This window comes from Pollachius pollachius (genome assembly GCF_949987615.1).
Source record: "Pollachius pollachius genome assembly, chromosome: 12".
In the NCBI taxonomy this organism is placed as follows: domain Eukaryota; kingdom Metazoa; phylum Chordata; class Actinopteri; order Gadiformes; family Gadidae; genus Pollachius; species Pollachius pollachius.
The window spans coordinates 14,677,172-14,703,739 of NC_136945.1; the positions used below are offsets into that span (position 1 = coordinate 14,677,172).

Sequence of the window (26,568 nt, forward strand, 5' to 3'; positions counted from 1 at the left end):
ATTGTTTGTTTGCTTGAGACGCTTCCTGCCAGGGTAACCTCGTTGAGTGTTTCTCATGACTTTACGTTGCATGGAAATTTTCAGATGCTAACCTCTGCTCTCATGTTTGGGTCGCAGTGCGTCGGAAACTTTATACACTGCCTTGCCATCTCTTAACCTATATGTCATTTGATGCATACGTCCTTCAAAACGTCTGCAAATGATCATTGATAATGATCATTTACAGGTAATATAAAAACGTTGTAACGGTAGTTAACTACGAGAGGTTGAGTCAGGTTCAACTGTCAGGATGCATTCTACATTTGCAAAATTTCATCTAGCAGGTGCTTGCTTTTGTGATTGTTTCTGAAAATGAATGCTAACGATAATCCTTTGCCCTCTTGTGGTACATTTCTAACATTACAGCATAGGCTATACATTGTAGTATTGAGTGACTTGAACTGTGCAGTGCGTATATGTTCTTTCTTTGGTATATGTTCTTTCCTTGCGTTTAAGTATGTGGTTTAGTAGTGCAATAACAATTACAATTGTATATGTGTTCACTAGTGAAGTACAATAGCATGCCTGAATTAAGTCGAATTTAAATGGAATTAGGCGGAAGGTATAAGTCACACTCCATATATATGCCTTCTACACGAGCAAAAAAACGTAACAAATGTAATTAAATAAAGACCTTAACCAAATAAATAATGTTTGATTTATGTTTTTTTTATTAATGTCGGGCGCACGGTTTGTCCCTCCGCGCTGTCTCTATCAGCAGCACTAGTTCCTGTAGCGCACCACTGAAGAGACACTTTGAGTAGCAGCTGTGAAGGTCGTGTATTTAACTTGTGAGTATTCTGATCATTGAACACTTAATATACATTTGTGTTCAATGCTTTTACCACATAGTACACAAAATAAACTACTGACATTGTGATTGTCATTTATTTCCTTAGAATCGATGTATACATTTTGGCGTTGTCATATTTCTTATGTGTCCAGCTAACTAGCTTAGCTTTCTGTTAACACACAGTAGCTTATACCGCTAGCATGCTTTCCGAGCGAAGATGTCCCAGTTGTTTTTAAATTGTATCATTTTACAATCTTTGAAGATATGAACTATGGGGCGGATTGTTTTTCTGAAAGTGTAATACAGCGTTGATGTAGTTGAACTGCAGGCTTCATAAATACACAAATTTAACAAAGCACATATGCCCCCGACGGGAGCAGTATGGTCAGTCACACCATTCCTCACCGGAATCATTGTCGTATTATGTGTTAGTGAGATGTATTAGGGCTTTAAGGTTATTCCTATTCATGTACTACGGTATCAATACAGTCTGGCGCAGGGCTGGGAAGGTCACCTAATTGGGCGACCGGACGACTTGGCACTGCACGCTCATGGCCGTCTGGGTCGCAGATAACGTTCACATATTTCCTTATTACTGGGTTTTACATTTTGTGGTATTGCATTATTTACGTCCCTAAGATAACCATCACTCTAGTATGAAGAGGCTGGCAATAAAACACGCACCCAAAATGTTAAATTAACATATATTAATTCATAGATGAATTCATAGATGAATGATAATGATGATAGTAGTGTAGTTAGTATTTCTTACATTTTTGTTTAACTGTCTATCTGATGTGCAGAGCTTGTCGAACACGACTACGCTTACGAAAAGCTCAATGTATTTAAATAGCAGATATTAATATTACAAGTTATAATAAAGATTTATATTGGGTTGAAAGGTCCAGAATAAAGTGCACAATTCAAGCACTCTGGTTCTATAGAGGTTGACTGTGATATGAATCGGACTGGCTGACGCCCTCCCCCTGCAGCTGTATTGGGGCAGTAGTTTAATATTCGGTCTGTAACAAAACTCTGGTCCAGTATTTCCACAGAAGTTCCAGATAACATTATGCATCAATATATTTTAATGCAAACATTTCACCCAAAAGTACATGTTAAACTGGCTTTAACGGGGTGAAATACTCTCAACAGCTTCAAGCGCTTGGTTACAGACCTGCTCACCTGGAGGGTTAATAATGTAACTGTTTCCAGTGTGTTTGGTCACTCTAGGTAACTGTGTTCCATTTTCATGCGTTTTGTTGCTTCTTGCAACTGACACATGTTAAGAGCACACCAACACACTGTTGGTTTTCAACCGCAACCTGCTGGCCAGTTGATTTCCCACAATCAAGAAATGTCTGGGCTAGAGGATGGGACAGCAGATCTCCAGCCGATCTAATGGATCGTCAGCTTTAACAGTGCTTTAGCACCTTCATGGCTGTTGGCCCATGATCTTGCTGTGCTGGTGGTGTTATGACAGCGTCCTGGCAAATAGAAGTGTGGTAAAAGGATGGCATGCTAACACAGTTGGTGCTTTGGAATATAATATCGTAACAGTGGATGAACGCTGATGTGATCATGAATGTTAGTTTGTCAATCCATTGACAGTTTGTGTGTGTCAGACCACCAGACCATAGGTTCAGCACCCATCTCTATGTAGGAGCAGACCAGCGATGGTGTCCTAAGAGCTGCTAGACACACTCGCTGCCACCTGCCTTGCTTGGTGTTTGAAGGAGATTGTGATTGGTTTTATGTAGGGTGTGTAGAGTGAATAACTGCTTTTGTGTTTGTAGGTGGTCATGTCTCTTGTTAAGCCAGCAATGCGTGGTCTTCTGGGGAAGAGGCTGCGGTTCCATCTCCCCATCGCCTTCGGCCTTTCTCTGGTGGCTGCCGCCGGGTTCAAGGTGAGCACTGCCCTCTACAGGAATCGGTCGGTCCCTCTTGTCTCCCCACCAAAGCCTGAGTTATAATTATGCCTCGTACAGCTGTCGTAGGTGTAACGTGCGTCTGCTTTCTGCGTTGTTGATTATGAGCGTAGGCCGCCAAAAATTCATGGCGTGGTAAACTGTCTAACATGAAGATGGCGTGTCATACAAATTAACCTATAGGTAAACCTCTGCAGCGAGTCGATTATGAATTACCGTTTACGTAACAAACGGCGACGTCCTCTGTGACGTAGTGACCCACTGTGTAGCCAGTGGACGCAGAATACTTGGCTCTCTCTCAGTGCACTGAGTGATGCTCTGTCTCACTTGCTCGTTATGACAGGTGATGCTATCCTTCTCTTGTGCTCTCTCTCAGTATGCCTTTCAGTGCTCAATCTCTCGCTCTCTCTCCCTCTCTGTACTATTAGGTGATGCTCTCCCAATACACTGACTGATGCTTACTCTCTCCCAGTACACCAAGTGACGTTCTCTCCCTCTCCCCACAGTACATGGTGACGGAGCCCAGGAAACAGGCGTACGCCGAGTTCTACAAGAACTACGATGCCGCCAAGGAGTTCAACAACATGAGGGAGGCGGGGATCTTCGAGAGTGTGCGGCCCTCCGGAGAGTAGACTTCCTGTACGTGTCTGCTCGCTTCTCAACCTTTTCCTGTTTGCCACAACTATTAAGTCAGATGAGAATATGCATGGACTGGTGTTTAAGAGCTACAAAACGCAAGAATAGAAACGTTTTTATTTTAATCAAATAGCCTATCGGTGTTGCATGGTCTCACCTTAACTCGTTGGAGATGGACCAGAAGTGTTGGTTATTTGGGGCGCTTTCGAGCTTCCATCTCTGGATTCAAGGTCGAGAACCAACAACCTTTCAGTTTGCTGGTCTCTTTGAGTATGTTGAACCTAATGGTGGTTGTACCGGTAAAAACGTAATAAAATGAAAAAAATAAAAGGAGAATGTAATAGTTTAGGTGAAACAGTCTGTTAACAATCTCTCTCTTTTTGCAGCATTCCTGCGATCAAACCCTGACAGAATAATTCTCCCTGTGGTTCTTTAATGGGTAGACTGAACGACGCTATGCTGTTGTGTTCCTCTACAAATAAACTATTATATTAATGTCTGATCTGTGTCTCTTTTTCTATTGGCTGAATTAATTGGCTCTTTGACTCAACCTGATGGTTATTTTGCCTGTTGAGGGAAGTTGGACGTGGAACCACTTCTGCCTTCTCCCCAAGTTAACGCATCTCTCAATAGTACATAATATACTTCTATACGCTTGGTCCAAATACAAGGATATTCCTTTTCAACAATGTCTGACTAAAAATGCATTTCATTGAGTATATCTAGACTATTTAAATTGATATATAATATTTCGCAATGCATTTGCCGTTTACACTTGCATCGTCTCAGATGGATGGACATGACATTGTGTTTCTGATGCTTCTCCGCCATCTAGTGGTGGCTACTGCACTCTTTGTTCAGCATCTCCACTTGCTCTTCCTGGTCCAGAGAGAAGTGAACTCCGCTGTCAAGCAAACTGTCTACCCGGACTAAAGTACCTCTATTCCGGTTAGGATGAGACCCAGAAGACGGGGAATACGGTTGCTTGGGGGTGAGAAGTAATTCGAAGGTTGTCTACGCCTCCGTGTTCCAAAATGTTACAAATCAAGGATAAGTTTTACGAGTTCAAACACTGCTAATTGCTACAAGCTAGCAAGTTCCCGTGTCCCCGCTATTAGCTTAGCTCACAGCCGAGCACAGCGCCTCTTTCGCCTGAAGAAAGATTGCTTGAAAACTTGTGACAAACTCTTTGAAATAACTCATTCTACCCGAAGAGGACAACAATATGGAGAACAAGGACAAGGTTCAGCTAAGAAACCACCCTCGCAGGTAAAGTTACCGTCCAGAGAAAATAAAAACTAAACGAAATAAAGCTTTTCCCATTGATAACTTGGTGGAATTAAACTGCAAAAATGGAAGGATGATATATTTAAATGCCTGGACTACAAGACAAGTATCTGTATGCAGTGTCCACCTTGTCCTGACGTTGAGTATGATTAACTATAGGAGAAATAATTTACCCATAACTTGATTTTGACTTGGTCTTGATGTTGAACATTTAGACACCAGCTTGTTCTAGGTAAACTGGACACGGGCTGGGAGGCAAGGGAACCTTACTGCATTACGTGAGATCTCCTCAATACGATAGATTATGTTACTCAACAGTTGAGTGTAATTGCTAATTTATCTGCATTCTTGGGACTTGTGATCTACTCCGCAGACAGTCTTCGGCTTAAATGATAAATATGGTGTAGCCAGTTTCCATGCTATTTCTATTGGTAGATGTCTTATATAACGTGGTGTTTGTTAGACTAACGTCATGTTTGTCAGAGCTGCCCATGCATGTGTTGCAATGAAGGGTTATCCTCTAACTCTAACCCCTAACCCTGCACTAGAGTTTCTTCTGTCGTTCCAAGTCAGTTCTCAGGTTGTATAGCAGATCATTGCATTCTCCTGTTATCTGGGAACCTCTCTCTTTCACACTTTCCTCTGTAGTTCCTTTAGCTGCTTAACACACAGGTCATCTCAGAGCTGAGTTGTAGTTGTAGGAGTGTTGTGCAAGTAGATTTCTTTGTAAGCTAATTTATTGTTTCTCAATCAGGAGCTGACTAACCCCTGCTTTACCAATCCTTTTATTTTACCTAAACATCTGAAAGGAGAATGCAGGGGACTTCCATTACTGGTTATTCTCTTAGATGATAATCTATGCTCATCATGAGGCACACCAATGTATTTTTAATAGAGAACATTGTGAATTGACTCCTTGCACATTTGAGATGAATAGTTGCTCCATGTTATTCAGCTGTGGCATTGTATAACATGTGGTTTATGGATGTGTATTACAATGTATACTAAAGCTGTTGGGGCAGTTAACAGACCTGGTAATAGTGGGGAGGCTGCAGTCTCTCCTTTTTGTAATTGCTTCAACAACAAAAAAAAGAAGCAAATGAGATATGCTTTCAGAAATACAATTCTACAAATGAAAGAATCCAAAAATGGTGATTCTCTCTCTTCTACCACTAGTTCACCTCTCCTCTTTGATTATCTCCTCTATTCATCTCCTCTCCTTTCATTCACTGTTGTTTTAGACAATATAATTTCGTAATGCTCTCTCTATCTCCCTCTCTCCAGGCAACTCAAGAAGTTGAGTGAGGACAATCTCACCAAGCAGCCAGAGGAGGTTTTTGATGTCCTTGAGAAGTTAGGAGAAGGGTAATCCACCAACAAACTATCTCATCATACATTTCCAATGTCCTTTCTTTTCTGTCTCTTGCTGTCTTTCTCTTTGTCTCCCCTCAATGGGCATTATCATGAACATGCCTTCTTCATTTCCTGTTTCTCAACCCACTTCCTCCTCTGCATTGCTGACTGATGAAACAACTGTGTGTGTGTGTGTGTGTGTGTGTGTGTGTGTGTGTGTGTGTGTGTGTGTGTCTGTGTCTGTGTCTGTGTGTGTGTAGGTCATATGGAAGCGTGTTCAAGGCTCATTACAAGGAGACCGGGGAGATTGTTGCCATCAAGCAGGTCCCAGTGGAGTCGGACCTCCAGGAGATCATCAAAGAGATCTCCATCATGCAGCAGTGCAACAGGTATGCCTGCTGACGCACCTCTATTAAACCTGTTACAGGTCCATCTTCTGACACACCTGTAAAAAGTACACCTGCTAACACACCTGTAACAGGTACAACTGCTGACACATCTGTAATGCGCATATAACCAACTTGTATCCGGTACACCTTCGGACACACCTGTACCGGGTACTCCTGCTAACACCTGTAACCGGAACGCCTACTCACACACCCTCACAGCTATAGCTGCTAAAACACCTGCACTTTGTTTACCTACTGACACACCTGTAACAGGTACACCTGTTGACACAACTTTTAAAGGTACACCTGTTGGTGCACCTGCCACAGGTACACCTGCTGACACACCTGTCACAGGTGCACCTGCTGACACACCTGACACAGGTACACCTGCTGACACACCTGACACAGGTACACCTGCTGACACACCTGTTAAAACACCTGTAACAGGTACACTTTATGTAAACAGACATATCCCGTGCCGGCAATTTCTCCGCATTAGTCGTTGTAACATAACTGTTAGTTGTGACATTACGGGCAGGACTTTGTGAACAATGCCATAACATTAATGGAACAAGGTACAACGTAGGAATCTCTCTGAATCTTCAACGCGCTGGCGTGTGAGCCAATGACAAATCTCTCTAAAAGGTTGTGTGTGTGTGTGTGTGTGTGTGTGTGTAGCCCCCATGTGGTGCGTTATTATGGAAGCTATTTCAAGAACACCGACCTCTGGATTGTCATGGAGTTCTGCGCCGCAGGATCGGTGTCAGACATCATACGACTCCGTGGAAAGACGGTATACACACACACACACACACACACACACACACACACACACACACACACACACACACACACACACACACACACACACACACACACACACACAAACATATTAATTAGTGTATGTTCGTGTAGCTAAGTGAGGAGGAGGTGGCCACCATCCTGCAGTCCACTCTGAAGGGTCTGGAGTATCTCCACTTCATGAGGAAGATCCACCGGGACATCAAAGCCGGGAACATCCTACTGACGGGGGAGGGGCAGGCCAAGCTGGCCGATTTCGGAGTCGCCGGTCAACTGACCGTAAGACATCGCACCTGAGAAAGCATTTGTTTCCCAAAATGCCATTTATTTTTTTATCATTGTACAACTTGGATGTGTGTGTGTGTGTGTTGGGCAGGACACCATGGCCAAGAGGAACACAGTGATCGGTACTCCGTTCTGGATGGCTCCTGAGGTGATCCAGGAGATCGGCTACAACTGTGTGGCAGACGTTTGGTCCCTGGGCATCACCGCTATAGAGATGGCCGAGGGGAAGCCCCCCTACTCTGACATTCATCCCATGAGGGTCAGTGTGTGTGTACTATTGAATTTATTAATTTATTTTTATTTGGCAGGGATAGTACACATTAATCAACATTTTACGTCACACTTATATGTGTGTGCGTTTGTGTCGGTGTGTGTTTATCTGCTAAGTGCATGCCTGTGCGTGGAAAGTTTAATAGTTGTATATTAACTGTGTGTGTGTGTGTGTGTGTGTGTGTGTGTATATGTGTGTGTGTGTGTGTGTGTGTGTCAGGCTATCTTCATGATCCCCACCAACCCATCCCCCACCCTGCGGGACCCTTCCCTCTGGTCTGGAAATTTTGTAGACTTCATCGCTCAGTGTTTGGTGAAGAACGCAGAGAGCAGGGCTACTGCTACGCAGCTACTACAGGTACTACGGTACTTCTACAATACTACTACAGGACTACTGCCAACCAGCTACTCAGGACTGTGACATGGCTGACACACGATGCTGCTACATGTGCTACTACAATACTACATAGTTTCTCCCTCTCTTTCTCTCTCTCTTTCGCTTTCTCTTTCTCTCTCAGCATCCCTTAATCCGCTCAGCTAAAGCTAGCTCCACATTAAAGCCTCTCATCAACGATGCCATGGAAACCAAGCAGAGGAGACTGGAAGAGGCGGAGCAACGGGACCAAGATGCAGAGGAGGACGACAACTCGGTACTCCCACACATACACACAACCCCACCAGCCTGCCTCCCCCCACTCAGAACACGATCACGCCCTTTGCCCCGCCCCCTCACTAAGATGGTGCAATCAGACCAGTCGCAACACAAATACATCCCTAGCCCCCAATTCCTCAGTAAGACACCTTTGAACACAATCACATCCTATGCCAAACCCCCTTATTTACACCACTAAGAAAATAATAATATCTCTAACTCCGTCCACTGATTATGACCACTTGGAACACAATCACACCCGTAAGCCCGCCCCCTAGCTAAGATGGTCCAATCATGTGTTGTTTGTTGTCGTTGTAGGATGAGGACGAGGTGGACGTGGGTACCATGGTGCTGGCGGGGTCGGAGGGCAGCGACACAATCCGTATGGGGGGCACGGGACCGTACCCCGGCACCCAAGGGGAGCAGGACACTGGGACTATGGTGTCCTCGCTGGGGACCATGGTCATCAACTCTGATGAAGAGGAGGAGGAGGGGGACGGAACCATTAAGAGTAAGAGAGTCACACCAACACATACCGCTTCGGATGTGGGCCTGACTGTTAATGCTCACTTCCCCACCAGAGGGTGCTGTCGTACAGCAGCATTCCCTCAAGGAGAGCTTGAAAGTCAAATTGTATTTATTGTTATGTATTTATTTATATGTTTTGTGGTTAACTCAAAGGGCTGTCATGTGACTGAGAGATGGGAGGGTGTGTGTGTATATTTTCCAGGATGCTTGCAAATTCTTTATAGTCTATTTTTATGATCTTTCACCTAATTCAATCAAAGTGAGGCAAATAAGTGAAATATACTGTGCCTTACTTGCCTACTTTGCCTTAAGGGTTGAACAAAATGGGAAGACAAAGCTTTCCAAGTGTGTTCTTATATTTATTGGATAAGACGAGTTTCAAAATAAATTTGCCCTTGGATTATGTTGGTTTACAATTTGTTTGCATTGGGAGTGTGGGATTCAGGTTGGATTAGGAGATGTTGTGACCTGAATGCTCCTGAGTGTAAACTCTCCCTTGTTTCTGCAGTGAGATACAGTAAAGGTTTTGCCCTACGTCGATAGTGGAAAGAATGCCACTACTCATAGGAGATTTCCTAGATTTGTCACACACACACACACACACACACACACACACACACACACACACACACACACACACACACACACACACACACACACACACACACACACACACACACACACACACACACACACACTCAGCCCCCCGTGGCTTCCTGTGCTAGGTGTTACTGTGTTAGTATGGATTGAGCCTGATATGGTTAGCTCTACATTAGCACAACGCACGGTCTTGGGTCTCACATTAGCATTACCACAGCATTGTGTATGTGTGTGTGTGTGTGTACATGTATGTGTGTTTGCGTGCCAAGGAGAGGCAGGTCTGAGTGATTGGAGGTCATGTACTGATAGGGCTTGTACATTGTGACCTCACGTTGCAATGATGCAATTCTATTTCGGAAGTAGGGGAGCATAGGAATTATGTTGGTGTTTTGGTCATTTTTCAGTAATTAATTGTTTGAATTTAAATTATGGGGTGACATTGTTGTGTTTAAAACTGCCACAGCGCTTCTCATGCTGTTGTTTCAATATATTAACGTTGATTTAGTATTCTACAGTACTACAACTCTGCTGAGTCCTCTACATATGGCCAGTATCACCCACAAAAGATCCCATTGAAGTACATGTATTATTCCTAATTGTTATATATATAATATATTGTCTTATATTAACACCGATTTGAAACATCAACAGATGCATACACACACATGCGCAACCACGTGTGTGGGTGCTAGGGTTGTGTGGGTGTGTTTGTTTGTTAGAAGGGCTAGTGGTGGGTCTTTCTAAATGGATGAAGAACGATTGGTTTGACCTGAAGGAATGATCTGACGAAGGAACAGACTGAACATCTCTGTTTCCTTTAGTCAAGAAACACAGTGTTGAGTTTCAGGTTATGTCCAGCTATAGCCAACACTGAATCCACTCTTCCTCAATATCCTGAAATTATATGATATATAATACCATATGAAGAATTCTGGGCAGTAGGATATAATGAGAGTTTAAGGTTTCCCATGGAGGTCAGAGGTCATATGACCACAGGGTGACAGGAAGTGCTTTGAAGGACGTAGCATGTAAAGGTGGTAAAGGTCCCAGGAGGCCAGGTGAGCGCTCTTTAAAGGCTCCAGGTTCGATCCCTGCCCCCCAGTAGATATGTGTATCCCTCGCTGTCTGTTAGTTTCTCAATAGATTTATTCCCCCCTAGGACCCTAACGTTGCTGAAAAAAAACTACAGTTAAACAACAAAGGATCTTTTGGGTTTTAAAAAGGTTGTAATGTTGAGTTGGCTGTGTGCCCCGGCCTGCTGCCACAACACAGCGGTTCTCTGGTCTTCTCTACCGCAGTACCCTGGCTGTCGCCCCGACACACGCACAGAGACACGCACGCGCACACACACACACACACACGCAACGACACTAACACACACACATACGCACACAAACTGCACCCTTGTTTCAGTGCGAACAGAAATCAGAAATTTGATAGTCATGAGGAACAGTACTTTGAGATGCAGATATCTTCATCTGAGTATACTTAAGGTGGATTAAAATAGATGCCCTTTAGAAGCAGGTAGGGTTTTTTGGGGCATCTGAAAAATCCAAACACCTTCAAAAGGTTATCCTTCATGGTCTGAATGATTTTATCTTGACACGGTGCAGAAGAAGAGGGGTGTGTACAATATACAAAACTGTTGATTCATCGTATTTACACCTTACAGGAGGAAGAGGGATGTGGACATTATAAATAAAGTTGATACAGCCCATTTACTGAGAGCCTTGTTGGCAATGTGCAGGGGAGATGATGTCATTATCTAACCTCGTTGTTTGCGCATATGGCCTGATTACAAGAGCAAACTCTACCGAGTGTCTGTGTGTGTGTGTGTTATCACAAGGCGCGCGTATATGTTAAAACAAGATATCTGTGTTCAAACCAGGTGTGTGTGTGTGTGTGTGTGTGTGTGTGTGTGTGTGTGTGTGTGTGTGTGTGTGTGTTCCAGGGCGAGGGGAGACTCTGCAGCCAGCCAAGCCCGCCTTCCTAGAATACTTTGAACAGAAGGAGAGAGAAGCCAATCAAGGAGGAGGAGGAGGGGACTCAGACAACCGCAAACTCCCCTCCGACGGAGACATGGAGGTGGTGAGTCAGCAGGAGGTGTATCTCTTAGGGATATTGTGTGCATGTGTGCGTGGTATTGTATTAATGTGCGTGTCTGTGGGGTTGTGTTGGTGTGCGTGTGTGAGTGCACTTTAGAGCATGCCATTATTTCCATGGTATACCGTTGTAATAAAGTGTCCTGGTCCAGATTTGGACCCCATGTGACCCTGTGAGAAAGGTCACAGAGACCCATGACCTCTGGCTGAGCAGAAGACCAGTCAGATCTTGCTGGTCAACCAGCCCGTTCGCTAGCATGTGTTAGTGTGCTAAAGGGACGTAGAAAGGGGTCATGCTGTATTACTGGTATGTTTTTGCTATCTGGACTGTTTGCATGCTTACATGCTGTCAAAGGTGACATGTTAGACCAACTTGTGTGAGTGTGATTAGCCATTACAGTCCGTTTTGAAAATCATCACAAGTGGGCGTGTCCACCTAGATGTATGACGGATAGATTAGCAACATTTGCTACAGTCCACTGGGTAGGCAATACATTGCACTTTCTATTTTACTCATTTCTTTGCATATGTTTTCTTTTACTTATCTATTATTTTATTTTATTGTATGACAATGTTTATATGGGAAGCACTTTGAGTCTGCCTTGTGTATGAAAAGTGTACTTTAGTATATAAATAAAGTTGCCTTGCCTTGCCTTGCCTAGGCTGGTAGACTGATCTATCCAGCACATCTAAGTGGACACTCCCACTTGTAATGTTGTGATGATGGCAGATTTTCAAAATGGCTTATAACGGCTAATCATACTCACACCTGGTGGTATAATGTGTCACCTTTAAGGCTGCTCACATGTCAGGTCTTTAGCATGTTGGCACACTATGGGGTCCAGAAGGCAAACGCATGTCTTCAGAGAATGCAGCCCATCGTTTTTTTAAACTGTAAATGAGGACACGAAGACAGTTTGATGATCCGACAGTAGTTTGTATTTGTACAGCACCAGTAGATAACTGACCCCTACCTTCTCCTAAATGACCTCTATGTACTGTCCAACACACTCGCTCCAGGTCTTGAGAGTTTACATATGTGTCGGTCTTGGTTATGCTAAAGCGTAGCGGGGTCGTGTGTCTTATTTTAGAATCATTGATCCAGGGTAATAAATAGCGGTACTGCTGGTAAATGCTAACAGCTAGCGTGGTCTCATGGGGGGTCGGCTAAAACCATCCAGATCGTATTGAGCCATACGATAGATCTAGAGCCTAGTGCCGCGGCGACTGAAATGCTATCAGCTCCACTCTGACCTTTTGGAATAATCTATGTGGATCAGGCATACAAGTCTATACCGAGTCTAGCTTTGCTTATGTTTAAATTAAGCTACTTAAAAGTTGATGTGAATGTGTATAGTTTATTTTATATTAAATGGTTCGATTTAAATGGGGAGCAGTTGAAATAGTGGTTCAGCTGATATAATTGTTCAAATGTTTTAAGAGTCATCAGCCACACCTTAAGGTGGTTTCTCTGGAAACCAAGCAGTGGGGGCCAAGCTCTGGTCATTAAAGATCCTATGGCACCCATTCCTAGAGGAGGCGTGCTGACCCAGGGGTCCTGCCTCTAGCCACCTCATTATCCCCCGTTCTCTGACTGGATAGGTTCCCTCCTCGCCTCCACTGTGATTGCCAATGTGAGGTAGGGGCTACCACTGCGAGTGGATGTTCAAGTTACAGCCTTTCATTGTCTGATGCACATTACAACACAGAGTCTGACTAGGCACGGTCATTCTAATAACAAGGATGTAAATCGCTTTGAGTGCCATGAAATGCCCTTTGTAGACGCAATGAATTATGAACATTAAGAGTACCCTGTGGTGTGTTTGTGGCCGTGGGTGCAGATGCGGTCGTGGAGCGTGGAGGAGCTGCGGGCGCGGCTGGCCTCCCTGGACCCCCAGATGGAACAGGAGATCGAGGAGATCCACCAGAGGTACCAGGCCAAGAGACAACCCATCCTGGACGCCATACAGGCCAAGAAACGACCCCAGCACAACTTCTGAAAACACCTCCTCCACCTGTCCTCTCCCTCCCTCCCTCCCGTCTTTCCCTGCCTCCCTTCTACCCTCAACTCTTCTCCTCTCCCGTGTCCCCCCCCGCCTTTCTCCCCCCCTCTCTCCCTTCCCTTCGTTCCCCTCTCCTCTCCTCTCCTCTCCTCTCCTCTCCTCTCCTCTCCTCTCTTCTCTTCTCTTCTCTTCTCTTCTCTCCTCCTCTCCTCTCCTGCCCTGCCCTCTCCTCTCTCCCCTCCCCATACAGACTCCATGTGTTACCCTCTGGTTGTGATGTTGTCAAACTGCAGACCACCTGGTTTCACATCCCTGTGTTGTCAGTTGTGGGATCCAGGGAATATCCTGAACCACGAAATTAATGAGATCTGGTCAAACTGCGACCCGAAACCAATCATCTGGTTCTGCTTGGTCCCTCTCAGCAAGCACCAAAGACGTGTGTGTGTGTGTGTGTGTGTGTGTGTGTGTGTGTGTGTGTGTGTGTGTGTACGTACTAGATAACCTAGACAGTACTGCAGTTCTGTAGAGCTCCGAACACGGTGAGGTCACAGCAACATCGCCGAGTCCAGACATCCCTCTGGATTTAAACGGCTGAATGTATGGAGCCGGATGTGTCGCGGTTCAGCAGTGTCTTACAGAGTTTAACGATGCTTTCAGATTCCTGCTCTTTGCTGCTTGGTGTATTTTACACACTGGGCCGCCCTTCTTTTTAAATGTTTTTGACCTTGTTCCATTCACGATGACTGTTTACATGCAGGAATGGAACGTTGGTGTATTCAACCAATGAGGAGCTCAGATTTTATTTGACCCATGTTGAAGTCTTTGAAACTCTTCCACACGGTTGGAGATTTGAGTGCTCCCTGTAGAGGTAATGTTATAAATAAGGCACTGGCTTCTTTATCATGCACCGCTAGTCTCTAGCTCGACACCCTGGAGTGCTTACATGTTAGCCGCTAAGATGTTACCCACTAAGTGTTAACTTCTAGAAGGTTAGCTACTAGGTATTAGCCGCTGAGATGTTAGCTGGTAGGTGTTAGCTGCTAGCTGATGGAAAGAGAGCTCATGTCTTTGTCTGCTTTCAGGTTTCACACTTTTTGCAGTAATTCTTTTTTGTATTCTGCCAAATACAAACTTCCAATATTCCTTCAAGAGGGGGTCGGTGGGGTTATGGTGTCTATTCATGCTACGTTAACCCCGACTCACTCTGTGTGCCAGTTCCTCAAAACAAGTGCTGTGATGAAACACAGAAGTGTGTTTGAGTTTATCCTCAAACATTCTACAGGGATTCTGAATCGGTCACGTACATACAGATTCATACAGAACATATGAATAAAGTTCACCTGGTTACTGTTGCTAGCTTCCTCTACCAAACAGAAAGTTCATATTTTGAGTCTGCGTTTAAACTAAATACTCAGGTAATCGCCAAACTCAGGTTAGGATTATTTCTATGAATATTAAGGAAATAAGGGACCATTATTGATTAGAATAACGTTGAGTGTAGTAAGGACAAACCAACTTTATGCCTTCATTTAGTTTCCTACTTTTGGTATTGGCAGAGTGGAAAGGTCAGCAAAGCTGTAAAGGGTTACCTGCTGGTCTGGGCTGTAGGACTCGTTGAACTTTTAGTTTCTGTTTTCCTGCCCTTCAATGTTACTGTGTAAACTCTGATCAAAATCCTTGCTGTGTTGCCTCAAACAAATTTTCTTTGTGGTTTTCTGAACAGATGTTGAACATATCAGTTTGAGTGTGATTTATTTTGTGTCTTTATGTCGCAAATAGGTTGTTTTTTTTGTTATTCAATTTGATGCTGGATTTTTTTGAGAATATGCTGTAATGACAATAATTCATAGAAATAACTTATTAAATTAAGTAGCGATCACTGGATGTTAATGAGCTATGTAGACAAACCGATCCAAATGTGAAGGGGTCAGATGTTACGGGCTGTGGGCCTTTTGGCTTCCTGTAGCAAACACACCGCAAGCCGCCATTCTCATCTACACACTGGTCAGATAGGATCATGCATGGACCCAGAGAACTGGAACCAATAAGGATGGCAAACTGACCTATCAACATTTAAATCGAAATGGTAAATGTGTCTGATAATTACATTTTAGTATTGACTGTTTAAAAAATTGAGACGGTGCATGATTGTTCAGCGTGTCTTCTGCCCAGCAGTAGAGCTTTTTTCTGGGCCTTAAACAGATCTCCCATATTGGTTTTGTTTTTATTGATTTATTTTCATATTTTGGTTGGTTGTCACATGCTGTATTTCTGAAAAGAACAAAAGTATTTTATGGTAATAAACTGATAGTAAAAAGTCGGTCGAGTGAAGAGTCGTCCTTTAACGTGTTCTTCACCTTCATCCTGCAGCTCTTATCCCTTCCTCTTCACCTCTACATGTTGGTCATGATACAGTGTAAGTGTAAATTAGGGTTACTAACCCTAACCCTAATTTTGAATAACAGTTTAACTGTTATTCAAAATTATATACCTGCTGCTATTTTTGTTTTTTATTATGTGAGGTCGTTAGATTCCAAGTCGAACAATTCTTCGTTCAATACCTTTAGTCCCTATCCGTGACAAGCTAACTATAACCCCCTACCCGCTCCTTAATGACCTGTTTCTGTACTGTCTTACCCCTTTCAGCTCTTAAATGACCTGTCTCTGTACTGTCTAACCCCTACCAGCTCCTAAATGACCTGTCTCTGTATCTAACCCCTACCAGCTCCTTAATGTTCTGTATTCATCTTCTAACCCCTAGTGGCTCCTTAATGTCTGCTAGTGCTTCAGATCTAACGAGAGGATGAACAGCTCTGCTCAGTACTGTGGTAATGCCTTTCCTGAATGGGGCGATCAACCTTGCCTGAGAGCAGCCAAGGAGAGAGTGAGATGTTGTTTGTCTCTCTTAGGACGCCCCACGTTTACCCTCCTGCTTAAATAGCAGCATGAATGTTTAATATCCCCCCCCCCAACAATTTGATCCCTCTTTATACCTCAATTATCTATATGTGCTCTCTCTGATACCTCTATTCTCTCGCCGGCTATCTCTATCCTCTCTCCCTCACTTACCTCCACCTCCCTCTGTGGTTATCTTTCCCTCTGTGTCTGTGTCTCTCTTCCTCTGTGTGTCTCTCCTTCCCTCTGTGTCTCTCGCTCGGTGTCTCTTCCTTTGTCGGTGTAACTCTCCCTCTGTGTCTCTCCTCTCTTACCCTCTGTGTGTGTCTCTCTCCCTCTGTATCTCTCCCTCGGTGTCTCTTCCTTTGTCGGTGTAACTCTCCCTCTGTGTCTCTCCTCTCTTACCCTCTGTGTGTGTCTCTCTCCCTCTGTATCTCTCCCTCTGTGTCTCTTCCTTTGTCGGTGTAACTCTCCCTGTGTCTCTCCTCGCTCCCTCCCTCTGTGTCTCCTCTCCAGCTGTGTTGTCTTACTTCATGAAGGATGAGAGACTGGGTCCAACTTGCTGTTTACGCCCACCTTCGGATCCCTCACTGCACTCTGATGCATTAGTATAGTTTAATGATAGTTTCAATATACTTTTATTGTGGTAGGTAATGCTTTTAGAGCTGGCTAATGAAAAGCTAATTCATTATTGATTATATTAAAAGTCGCATCAGACCTAGGTCGGTCAATAAGATTCCTTTAAGACTCCTCTCCTTTAGGAAACCGTCTGACAGTATACACATATATTCAAACTATCTGAAGTATATCACACTTAGTGTTATTCATTAATACATATTGTTATTGATGAATTTTACAGAACATACCTCAGAGTGATTCGATCCACTGCGACTATAACTTCATTCAGATGAAAGACATGACAGAACCAATTAATACTGTCACCAATGATTGGTCATTGTTTATTGTTTTGAATACATTCAATAGATGTAATGAAGATGCATAGGTTTACAGGGACCTGCTCTCCTGAATTATATCCCTCTAAAAACAGTAATATCTGTCTCTGGTTCCGGTCTTAGCCTGACCAGATGGCTTCGGTATCAGGGTATCTGGTGTATTTGCAGGTCTAACAGAAAGTTTGGGAGTTGGATCATTCAGGGTGAGTACATGTTTTTTGTTTAACGGAAATTCTGCTCATAATAACTTTATTTTGCTGACAAGGGGAGCAGCGATTAATCAAAAATCAGTGTCAGCGCAGGGCTGTAGTAATTAGTATTGCTCCCACTTAGGGCACATAGAGGCAATACTAATCCCTCTATACTGTTGTATCCCTCTTCTCCTGTCCGATAAAACCCTCTTGGAGTTAACCATTTCTACAGTTATGCACAGAATGATTGGGTCAAAGATAGTGGTATGTTGGTAGACATTATTTGAGGTGGCGGACAATAGATCAAATGATGCTTTATTTGCCACATCTTTCCCTGTCTGCATGTTAATTCTTCCAAACTACTCTTATTATGTTGTTCCGGCCTGCGGCCCACCGATTATACACTTCTGGGTTAGGGTGTTCAATTCGACTATGACTGTTAGTCATACATTTTGAAGCTTTTCAAAACATAAAACAAACAGTAAGACAATGACGTCAGACCTTGTCGTAACAGACGTCCCAGACAAAGGAAGACCGTTAATTTATATATTCTAGATAAGATATGTATAACTTTATATTTTAGATTACTTAAAACTAACAGAGGTGGTGAAGTGATGGTCATTAAAAACATCTGTTAGCGCTTTGGGTTGTAATACATGCTAGATTCCAAGCTCCGCCCGCTTGGACGTCATTGGTTGAGGGACATCGAGGGTTTAGCATTTGAGCGTCCTGCCATTGCGTCTTAACAAGGGTAAAGCTGAATACTGAGGAGAGATAGCTGACAGGATGTCAGACCATATAATGTTCCCCTAACTTCCTGTTTTGTCCTGTTTTGTAGTGGTTAGCGGTATTGTTCATTTGGTTGGTCAAACAGCAGTCAGTCAGTAAGTGAACAGTCTAAAGCCTGAAGCACATCGCTGCATTGGGCGGACACTTACTTCACTTTTTTTGAAGCAAGCAGAAGAACCTGGTCCTGCTACACTCGCCCTAAGAAAACAGTATGATTCTAGTTCTAAGTTTGAGTTGCGCTACAAATATGAGGCAAAATTTGCGCTCTGTATTATTTGGACTTAGCAACACATGACTGTTTCTCTTCAACCATGGTGTTTGAGTATTCCTCTTCCAACCAGTCAGCACTACCACTCCTCCCAGTCCACACCACTCCTCCTCCCAGTCCACACCACTCCTCCCAATCAACACTACTCCTCCTCCCAGTCTGCACCACTCCTCCCAGTCCACACCAGTCCTCCCAGTCCACACCAGTCCTCCTCCCAGTCCACACCAGTCCTCCCAGTCCACCCCAGTCCTCCCAGTCAGCATCGCTCCGTCCTCCCAGTGTATGAAGGATGCTCCACATAGCTGTAGTTAACCACGCCCCCATCCTCCTCAAAGTCCACATCATAATCCTCTTCCTCATCCTCATCCTCATCGTCGTCGTCCAGACAGCGGCTGTCTCCGTCTGAGGATGGCTCCGGCCCCTCCTGGGGGCGGCGGACCCCCTGCTGGGGGTCATGGTTGCGCACCGAGGCCTCGAGAGCCTTCTGCTTGCGGTAAAAGTGGGAGAACTTGTTGAAGATGATGGTGATGGGCAGCGCCACCACCAGGGTGCCGCCCAGAATGCAGCCGCTGGCCGCCAGCTTCCCCGCCACCGTCACCGGGACCACGTCGCCGTAGCCCACCGTCGTCATGGAGACCGTCCCCCACCACCAGCACGCCGGGATGGTGTCCAGACCGACATCCTGGAGAGAGAGAGAGAGAGAGAGAGAGAGACAGACAGAGAGAGACAGACAGACAGACAGACAGACAGACAGAGATGAAGACATCAGGAACACACAGTGCCTCCTGGCTTTGGCACCGTACAATTGTTAACATAATGTGGAAACCAAATAGTCATGGGAGTGAGGTACCTCTTCGTACTCGGCGGTGTAGGCCATGCCGGAGAACACAGAGACTCCGACCCCCAGGTACAGCAGCAGGATGCCCACCTCACGGTAGCTGTGCTGCAGGGCCAAGATGAAGCACCATTAGAACCTGCCATTTTCCCATGATGCCTACCTCAGTCCTCTCCTTCCTCGGACCCTAAAGGGTGACCCTGACCCTGACCCTGACCCGGACCTTAAGGGTCAGGGTCAGGCCCACCTACACCAACCCCTTTAATAGACTCAACCATCTCAATTCAATGTGTCAGTTTCTCCTTTCTTGATCAGCTAAAAGAGTAAACATATTATGAAATACCTAAAAGTAATCTAATGTAATAAATAATGTATAATATATATATAATATATCCATTGTTAATCGTGGGAGCCTTAATAGATTTGAATGAAACTCGGGAAATGACAACAAGAAGATATTAAGGCACTGTCATGCTAGTTTTGCTAGCGAAGATAGAGCTTCCTGTCCAACCTGTAGCCTAGCGTACACTAGCATAACATAGCAAAGCAAAGCATAGTGCTTCCGGTCCTACCTGTGGCCTAGCATACACTAGCATGGGGTAAAATAGTGCATTCAGTCCTACCTGTAGCCTAGTAGCATAGCATAGCATAGCATAGCATAGCATAGCATAGCATTGTGCTTCCAGTCCTACCTGTAGCCTAGTAGCATAGCATAGCATTGTGCTTCCAGTCCTACCTGTAGCGTGGCACCCAGAGATCGGAGGCCTGTGGAGTGTCTGGCCAGCTTCAACACCCGAAATATTCTCATTAAGCGAAAGACCTGAGAGACAAGAGAAGGGAAGAAAGGAAGGAGCAAGGAAGTTGGTTGAAGTGTGGTGATGTATATTATTTATACTTAAGTAACAGTTGAATATCCAGAAAGGATCTCAAAGTTTCGAACCTGAAGGAGTGCCCCCAGAATTCCGCGTTCTGATGCTGGTCCCAGCATGAGGTCAAAGGTCACAGTGATGTAGACAGGGACCACAGACACCAAGTCTATGATGTTCAGAGGATGGCGGAAGAACTTCCTCTGGTTAGGAGCTAGCAGCAGCCTTGTCAACACCTGGGAGGGAGGGAAATCTGTGGCTGTGTGTTTGGCTATTTGCTATTAACATTTGATTAAAATGAATGCCTTTGCCATATTGGCTCTTCTGAAAGTGGCCAAAGAAAGGCCACAGACACCAATGCTACAACTAGTGTTAGTGGTTAGCATTAGCAGCTAGCATTAGCATTCAGCATTAGCAGCAGATAGCATGTATCATAATCAGCTAACCTTAGAATCTTGCTTTACGAGCTACCATAACTAGCTAATACTAGTGTCTTGCATTAGTGGCTTGTGAGTTTGTATCACCTCAAAGGTGAACCAGCAGGTACAGAAGACCTCCAGAATCTGCATGGTGGGGTCTTCCATCAGTTTCCCATCCTCGTCGAAGCTCTGGAGATGGAGAGGGGGTCAATCGGGTCAATCTGTACTTTGTTACGTTTGTTCTGCTGTGTTATGGAGTATGTAGCATGTAGCGCTGACCTGATGTTTTGACAATCTTTTATATGCAGTTAAAATATAGTTTGAACTGCTGTAAAATGAGTGTAGCTAGCTACCATAGTGCTTCCTGTCAGTGTATTATAGAATACACTGGTATTATGTAGCAGTACCTACCTGGTGTTCTGGCATGCTGTAGCATTTAGCATGTAAGCAAAACCAACCTGGTGTAATGGCATGCTGTAGCATGTAGCAGATAGCCGAACCTACCTGGTGTAATGGCAAGCTATAGCATGTAGCATGTAGCAGTACCTACCTGGTGTACTGGCATACTTTAGCATGTAGCAGTACCTACCTGGTGTACTGGCATGCTGTAGCATGTAGCATGTAGCAGTACCCACCTGGTGTAATGGCATGCTGTAGCATGTAGCAGGTAGCAGTACCCACCTGGTGTAATTGCATGCTGTAGCATGTAGCATGTAGCATGTAGCAGTACCTACCTGGTGTTCTGGCATGCTGTGGATGCACATGGCAGCGATGGAGGTGAGCACCACGCTGATGGACAGCAGGCTAAACACCTTGCTGGGGATGGAGTAGCCAGGGTTCTCCAGGGTCAGCCAGAGACACCGCCTTGCATTGCCATAGGGCACTTCCTGGAAACGCAGCATGTCCCTAGCGACCCAAATGAGAGGAGGATCAGCACAACCCAAGACAAAGATGCCCTTGGCCGACATCCAAGAAAATTATTGGCAGTAAAACGTTATTAATGCTGTATTGTTTTTTATTGCATTTTTAAAGACCATTAAAACCAGGTGAATGAACTGGAGATATAAGTTGTAACAAACGCGGCCCTCTGATCATTGTGTCTGTGGTCCCTGTCTGTATCACCGCGACCTTTGACCTCATGCTGGGAGAGGACTCAGATCATTACTGGATATTCAACTGCTACTAAAGTATAAACATACCTCACCACAATTCATCAACTTCCTGCCTTCCTTCCCTCCTCTTCTCTCTCAGGTCTTTCGCTTGATGAGATTATTCCGGGTTTACCTGTTCAGGTGTTTTTACCTGGTCAGGTTGATGTTTACCTATTGTGGTGTTGTTTACCTGTTGAGGTGTTGTTTACCTGTTCAGGTTGACTACCTGTTGAGGTGTTGTTTACCTGTGGTGGGGTTTTTTACCTCTTCATGTTAATGAGAACCTATTCAGCAGTTGTGTACCTGTTAAGGTGTTGTTTACCTGTTGTGGTGTTGTTTACCTCTTCATGTAAATGAGAACATGTTAAGGTGCTGTGTACCTGGTCAGGTGTTGTTTACCTGTTGTGGTGTTGTGTACCTGTTCAGATTAACTACCTGTTGAGGTGTTGTTTACCTCTTCATGTTAATGAGACCCTGTTCAGGTGTTGTGTACCTGGTCAGGTGTTGTTTACCTGTTTAGATCTGAGATCTCGTCCACGGACGTGTCCACACTGCTGACGTCGCTCTCATCGTCCCAGCTGCGATGGCGGCTGCTCTCTAGCTTGCGATCATGGAAACGGTAACTACAGCAACTGTCCAGGAAGAACTCATTGATGCCCCAGTATTCTATCTCCTGGCTGCAGCCAATCAGGAAGAAGAAACCATGATGAGACTTACAGTGAGGCTGAGAACCATCAGTATTGATACTGCTACAATCGATCAACACAGAGGTCCAGATACAGGTACTGTCAATCACTGTGTCAATGAGCCGTGCGCAGTCCATGATGATCTTTGGGAAGCCTAGCATACACTAGCACAGCATAGTACGTCCGGTCCTATCTGTAGCCTGGTGTACACTAGCGTAGCATAGCATAGTGCTTCCAGTCTTTCCTGTAGGAAATTTGTGGTTTGGCCACTGCAGGCATTCCACCCAGGGTTACTATAAATAAGGCTAACCTGCTACCAACGAGCTGCCTGTTCCATTCTATGGGCGACACTATTGTCGGACATGAATCTGCTTTGAGTGCTTTGAGCGTCCACAGGTTAGAAAAGTTAATTTATAATTGCAATCCCTTTACATTTAGTGCAAGTTATGCAGTGCTTACTAAATACACAGCTTGTCTCTTGATATAATGGATAATAGGTTTGTTAAAGATGCACATTGGCCCCTAGTTCAATAAGTCTACATAAGGCCACAATAAGATAACCTCTGTCACGTTAAGTCCTTCATGATTTCAAAGAGAGAAGGGTGTTTGTACCTGAAGGAGAAGACGCACAGGTCCTCCATGATGTGTAGTTTTCCCGTCTGGTAGAAGTGAAGAAGGTAAGGAAAGAGACCGGGATTCCTGTCAAAATAAAACTCCTTCTGCTGCACGTCGTAGTCATCACACACCTGATGAACAGACGGACAGACAGACAGACACACATGGCTGGACGGATGGAAAGACAGGTACATGGATAGATGGATAAATATGTGCATATGTGTCCAACGTCAGTCTATAATGGGCAGGAAGGTATAGGTGCACGTAGGGTGTTAGAAAGGTTGTGGGTTTGATCCTGAACATCTGCAGTTTATCTTTTGATAAGATCAAACATCTGTCTATTCACTGAGAACAATTTCCCCAAGGGGACAATAAATTATCTATCTGTCCGTCCGTCCGTCCGTCCGTCCGTCCATCCATCCATCCATCCATCTATCTATCCATCTATCTATCTATCTATCTATCTATCTATATAGTACTTTATTATTCCAAGACGGGAAGTGGAGGAGTGGTCCTAGAGAGTGTGAGACCTGTAGGATGGCCTCCTCTGTGTCACAGCTCAGCAGCTTCCCCAGTCTGGTTTCTGGAAAGTTCCTCAGGGTGCTGGAGCAAAGGCTCCTCTTCAGCCCTCCTACGTTCACGTGCACCAGCACCTCTTTTGGGTCCTGCTGCCCCCAGCCCGGGAGGTTCCCCCGCACCATGGTTACCTAGCAAACAGGACACACACACACACGCACGGCCACACCGAAAGAGGCACAAAGATTCTTTGGAATGGATAAATATACATAATATATGAATGTTCATGTTCTGTAAGAGGTATGCATTACTTCACTGGTTCGCTCCGAAATGATCTCTGACAAAAGTATAAAGGTCTTAACAAAAGTACTTACTTTTCTTATCTTACTATAACTGACAAAAAAACACAACTCTTAAGATAGGATAAGCCAGGATTGCATAAGATATGATATGGTTATATTGTATAAGTAAATGACATGATAATCCACTCCTCTATTCCCCAGGTGTACTGTGGTATTGGCCAGAGCTGGTCTCTGCTAGACTGGATACTTGCTGACCCTGACATCTTCAGGAACATGATCTCTCTTACCGCCTTTACTGCGAAACACAGGAAATGACCTTGCAAGAGACAGGTGCTAAACTAATGTACACTGCATTAGTTAGGACACTGCATTATCTCTCCTACCCTCTCCTCCTCTCTCCTTTCCCCTCCCCTCTCCATCCCTTCCCTCCTCTGTTCTCATCTACCCTCCCTCTCCTCGTCTCTCTTCGTCTCTCCTCCGCTCTATCTCTCTTCGTCTCTCTTCTCTCCTTCTCTAGCCCCCCCTCTCCTCTAGCTTGGTCTCTCCTCCCTCGTCTCTCTCCTCCTCTCTCCCCCTCCCTGCTCCTCTCTTCTTCTCTCTCCTCCTCTCTCCTCCTCCCCACTCCTCTCTCCTTCTCTCCCCTCCTCAAGCATAGAGGTAAAGCATCTCTTTCATTTCTGTGTTTCTTCCACACCCCAGGAGCACATTGCGGTGCGGAGTGCGTGTTGGTTTGGCGTAGGGCCTTTTCAATCCGCTTCCGCCTGCTGTTTTTGAGCTGATGCGTTTAAATTAGGCTGATCAACAACTAGATGAGAGAGTCGTCCCAGCGTTTAATAGTGGCTATATTTGACTACAAGGAAGCAACAAAGTTTAGCTTCTGTTTCCATCTACACTTGAGCTTTGGTCAGTGGACATATTTAACCTATCCTCTCTCACCTACTCTCTACTCTCTTGTCTCTCCTCCTTCTCTCCTGCTCTCTCCTCCTTTCTCCTGTTCAGTGGATCCTTCTAGCTGGTAGTAATAGTATTACTACAACGACTTTTAACACACACACACACACACACACACACACACACACACACACACACACACACACACACACACACACACCACATCAGGATGACAGTCAGGTTCCAAGTGATGTCTTCACTGGGGTTATTTTTAGCACTAGTTTATGTTCTTGTCTTTGATTTGGTTTTATTTTTCAGCACTTTACAGCCACACACCCCCACACACACAGACACAACAGGCACAAACACAAACACACACGCACCACCAGCGCTCGCATGCTGGCAGCACAGGCAAACACAGACAAGACAGACAGACAGACAGACAGACAATCTCTCTCTCTCTCTCTCTCTCTCTCTCTCTCTCACTAATTACATAAATAGTGAATGTCGTTCTCCCATAGGAGTTACTATGCATGTACAGAAATACATTCTATCTATAATTAAACATGCTAACTGCATCCTTATATGACATCCAAGAGAAACCGCACGCAAGATTTATCAAATTCCTGTTCCGATACTAAACTAAATATCCATGGAATCGTGTGTATTTAACAAATGACAGAAAGCAACAACAATACATAACTTCAAGTAATTTAAATATAGAAGTGATAGCAAGTGATTTGCTTTGATATCTATTCCCATGGGGAAATGCATCCTCTACATTTAACCCACCCTATGTATAAGCAGGCTGCCACAGGGCAGCACACGGGAACCAACCCCAGAATTAGCATTGGTTATGGGAAGGGCACCAGTAACAACCTTAAGTAACTTACCTTTGGATGTTCTTACAATGCGCCGAAATGTTCCATTCTTTACTTTGCATGATCTGACTTATTAGCCTTTTTTAAGGCCCTATTAACCCATGACCCGTTTATTGTATAACTTTAACTTAAAAATGGTCAAGATGTCATGATGAATATCTATATGGAGCCCTATGATGAAACGAACCAGTGGGTTGGAATCTCTTCCCCTCTGTTCGGGTATCCCCGAGCAGCGCACGAACCCTCCCGTCCGTGCGCTGCTCCTCACTCCGCCGGGACCCTTCGGTATTATCCGGAAGACTTCGATGCATGTGTCCAATGCCAAGACCGTCTCTCTTCAGATAATTTGTCTTAATCAATAGAAACGTTGGCTTTTAAATCCTCCGCGTCCAACGAGATTTAAAATATTCATATTAAGTGGTTTACTTGAGTCTGCACATATTACATTTTATTGTTCGAACTTTAGTTTTCAAGTAATTTCTCGGTCCTTCATATCTCGAAACGGTTCTGTAGAAGTAGCCTACACGCCATGAACTAGAAAATACTTTATTTGTGTGTGCCTTAAACAACAAATACAGACGTTGAGCTGAACATTATGCACATTGAAGTCGTTGTAATTCTCAAGAATGGTTTAGGCTCAATTT

At 44.5% G+C, this 26,568-nt stretch overlaps 3 protein-coding genes across 3 annotated transcripts; 2 read left to right on the top strand and 1 right to left on the bottom strand.

Annotated features, from left to right (window-relative positions):
- Positions 1-765: 765 nt before the first annotated feature.
- cox6c (cytochrome c oxidase subunit 6C) lies at positions 766-3,898 on the top strand. Its single transcript, XM_079747480.1, has 4 exons — positions 766-830; positions 2,629-2,739; positions 3,267-3,399; positions 3,783-3,898. Exons 2-3 carry the CDS (start codon positions 2,635-2,637, stop codon positions 3,390-3,392), a joined length of 231 nt encoding a protein of 76 aa, XP_079603606.1. The 5' UTR covers positions 766-830; positions 2,629-2,634; the 3' UTR covers positions 3,393-3,399; positions 3,783-3,898.
- Positions 3,899-4,280: 382 nt separating this feature from the next.
- On the top strand, positions 4,281-15,986 carry LOC307083984 (serine/threonine-protein kinase 4-like). Its single transcript, XM_079748075.1, has 11 exons — positions 4,281-4,665; positions 5,968-6,048; positions 6,297-6,425; positions 7,104-7,218; positions 7,341-7,505; positions 7,603-7,770; positions 8,002-8,139; positions 8,300-8,431; positions 8,752-8,944; positions 11,513-11,649; positions 13,505-15,986. Exons 1-11 carry the CDS (start codon positions 4,622-4,624, stop codon positions 13,661-13,663), a joined length of 1,461 nt encoding a protein of 486 aa, XP_079604201.1. The 5' UTR covers positions 4,281-4,621; the 3' UTR covers positions 13,664-15,986.
- A 1,639-nt stretch (positions 15,987-17,625) lies between these two features.
- Positions 17,626-26,177, bottom strand: LOC307083501 (delayed-rectifier potassium channel regulatory subunit KCNS2). The gene is made up of 10 exons (XM_079747410.1): positions 25,937-26,177; positions 23,865-24,041; positions 23,332-23,465; positions 22,546-22,710; positions 21,617-21,788; positions 20,988-21,071; positions 20,538-20,699; positions 20,334-20,417; positions 19,613-19,705; positions 17,626-19,444 (listed from the first exon to the last, which is right to left on the bottom strand). Exons 2-10 carry the CDS (start codon positions 24,033-24,035, stop codon positions 19,019-19,021), a joined length of 1,491 nt encoding a protein of 496 aa, XP_079603536.1. The 5' UTR covers positions 24,036-24,041; positions 25,937-26,177; the 3' UTR covers positions 17,626-19,018.
- Between the last annotated feature and the right edge of the window lie 391 nt (positions 26,178-26,568).

Bases quoted from the DNA above. Each gene is read 5' to 3' on its own strand.
- cox6c (XM_079747480.1), top strand. From the start codon at position 2,635: ATGTCTCTTGTTAAGCCAGCAATGCGTGGTCTTCTGGGGAAGAGGCTG. The intron at 2,740-3,266 runs GTGAGCACTGCC...CTCTCCCCACAG, and splicing joins TGGCTGCCGCCGGGTTCAAG to TACATGGTGACGGAGCCCAG.
- LOC307083984 (XM_079748075.1), top strand. From the start codon at position 4,622: ATGGAGAACAAGGACAAGGTTCAGCTAAGAAACCACCCTCGCAG. The intron at 4,666-5,967 runs GTAAAGTTACCG...CCCTCTCTCCAG, and splicing joins CTAAGAAACCACCCTCGCAG to GCAACTCAAGAAGTTGAGTG. The intron at 6,426-7,103 runs GTATGCCTGCTG...GTGTGTGTGTAG, and splicing joins ATCATGCAGCAGTGCAACAG to CCCCCATGTGGTGCGTTATT.
- LOC307083501 (XM_079747410.1), bottom strand. From the start codon at position 24,035: ATGGTGCGGGGGAACCTCCCGGGCTGGGGGCAGCAGGACCCAAAAGAG. The intron at 21,789-22,545 runs GTAAACAACACC...TTGGGTCGCTAG, and splicing joins GAGATCTCAGATCTAAACAG to GGACATGCTGCGTTTCCAGG. The intron at 19,445-19,612 runs GTACCTCACTCC...CTCTCTCTCCAG, and splicing joins ACACCGCCGAGTACGAAGAG to GATGTCGGTCTGGACACCAT.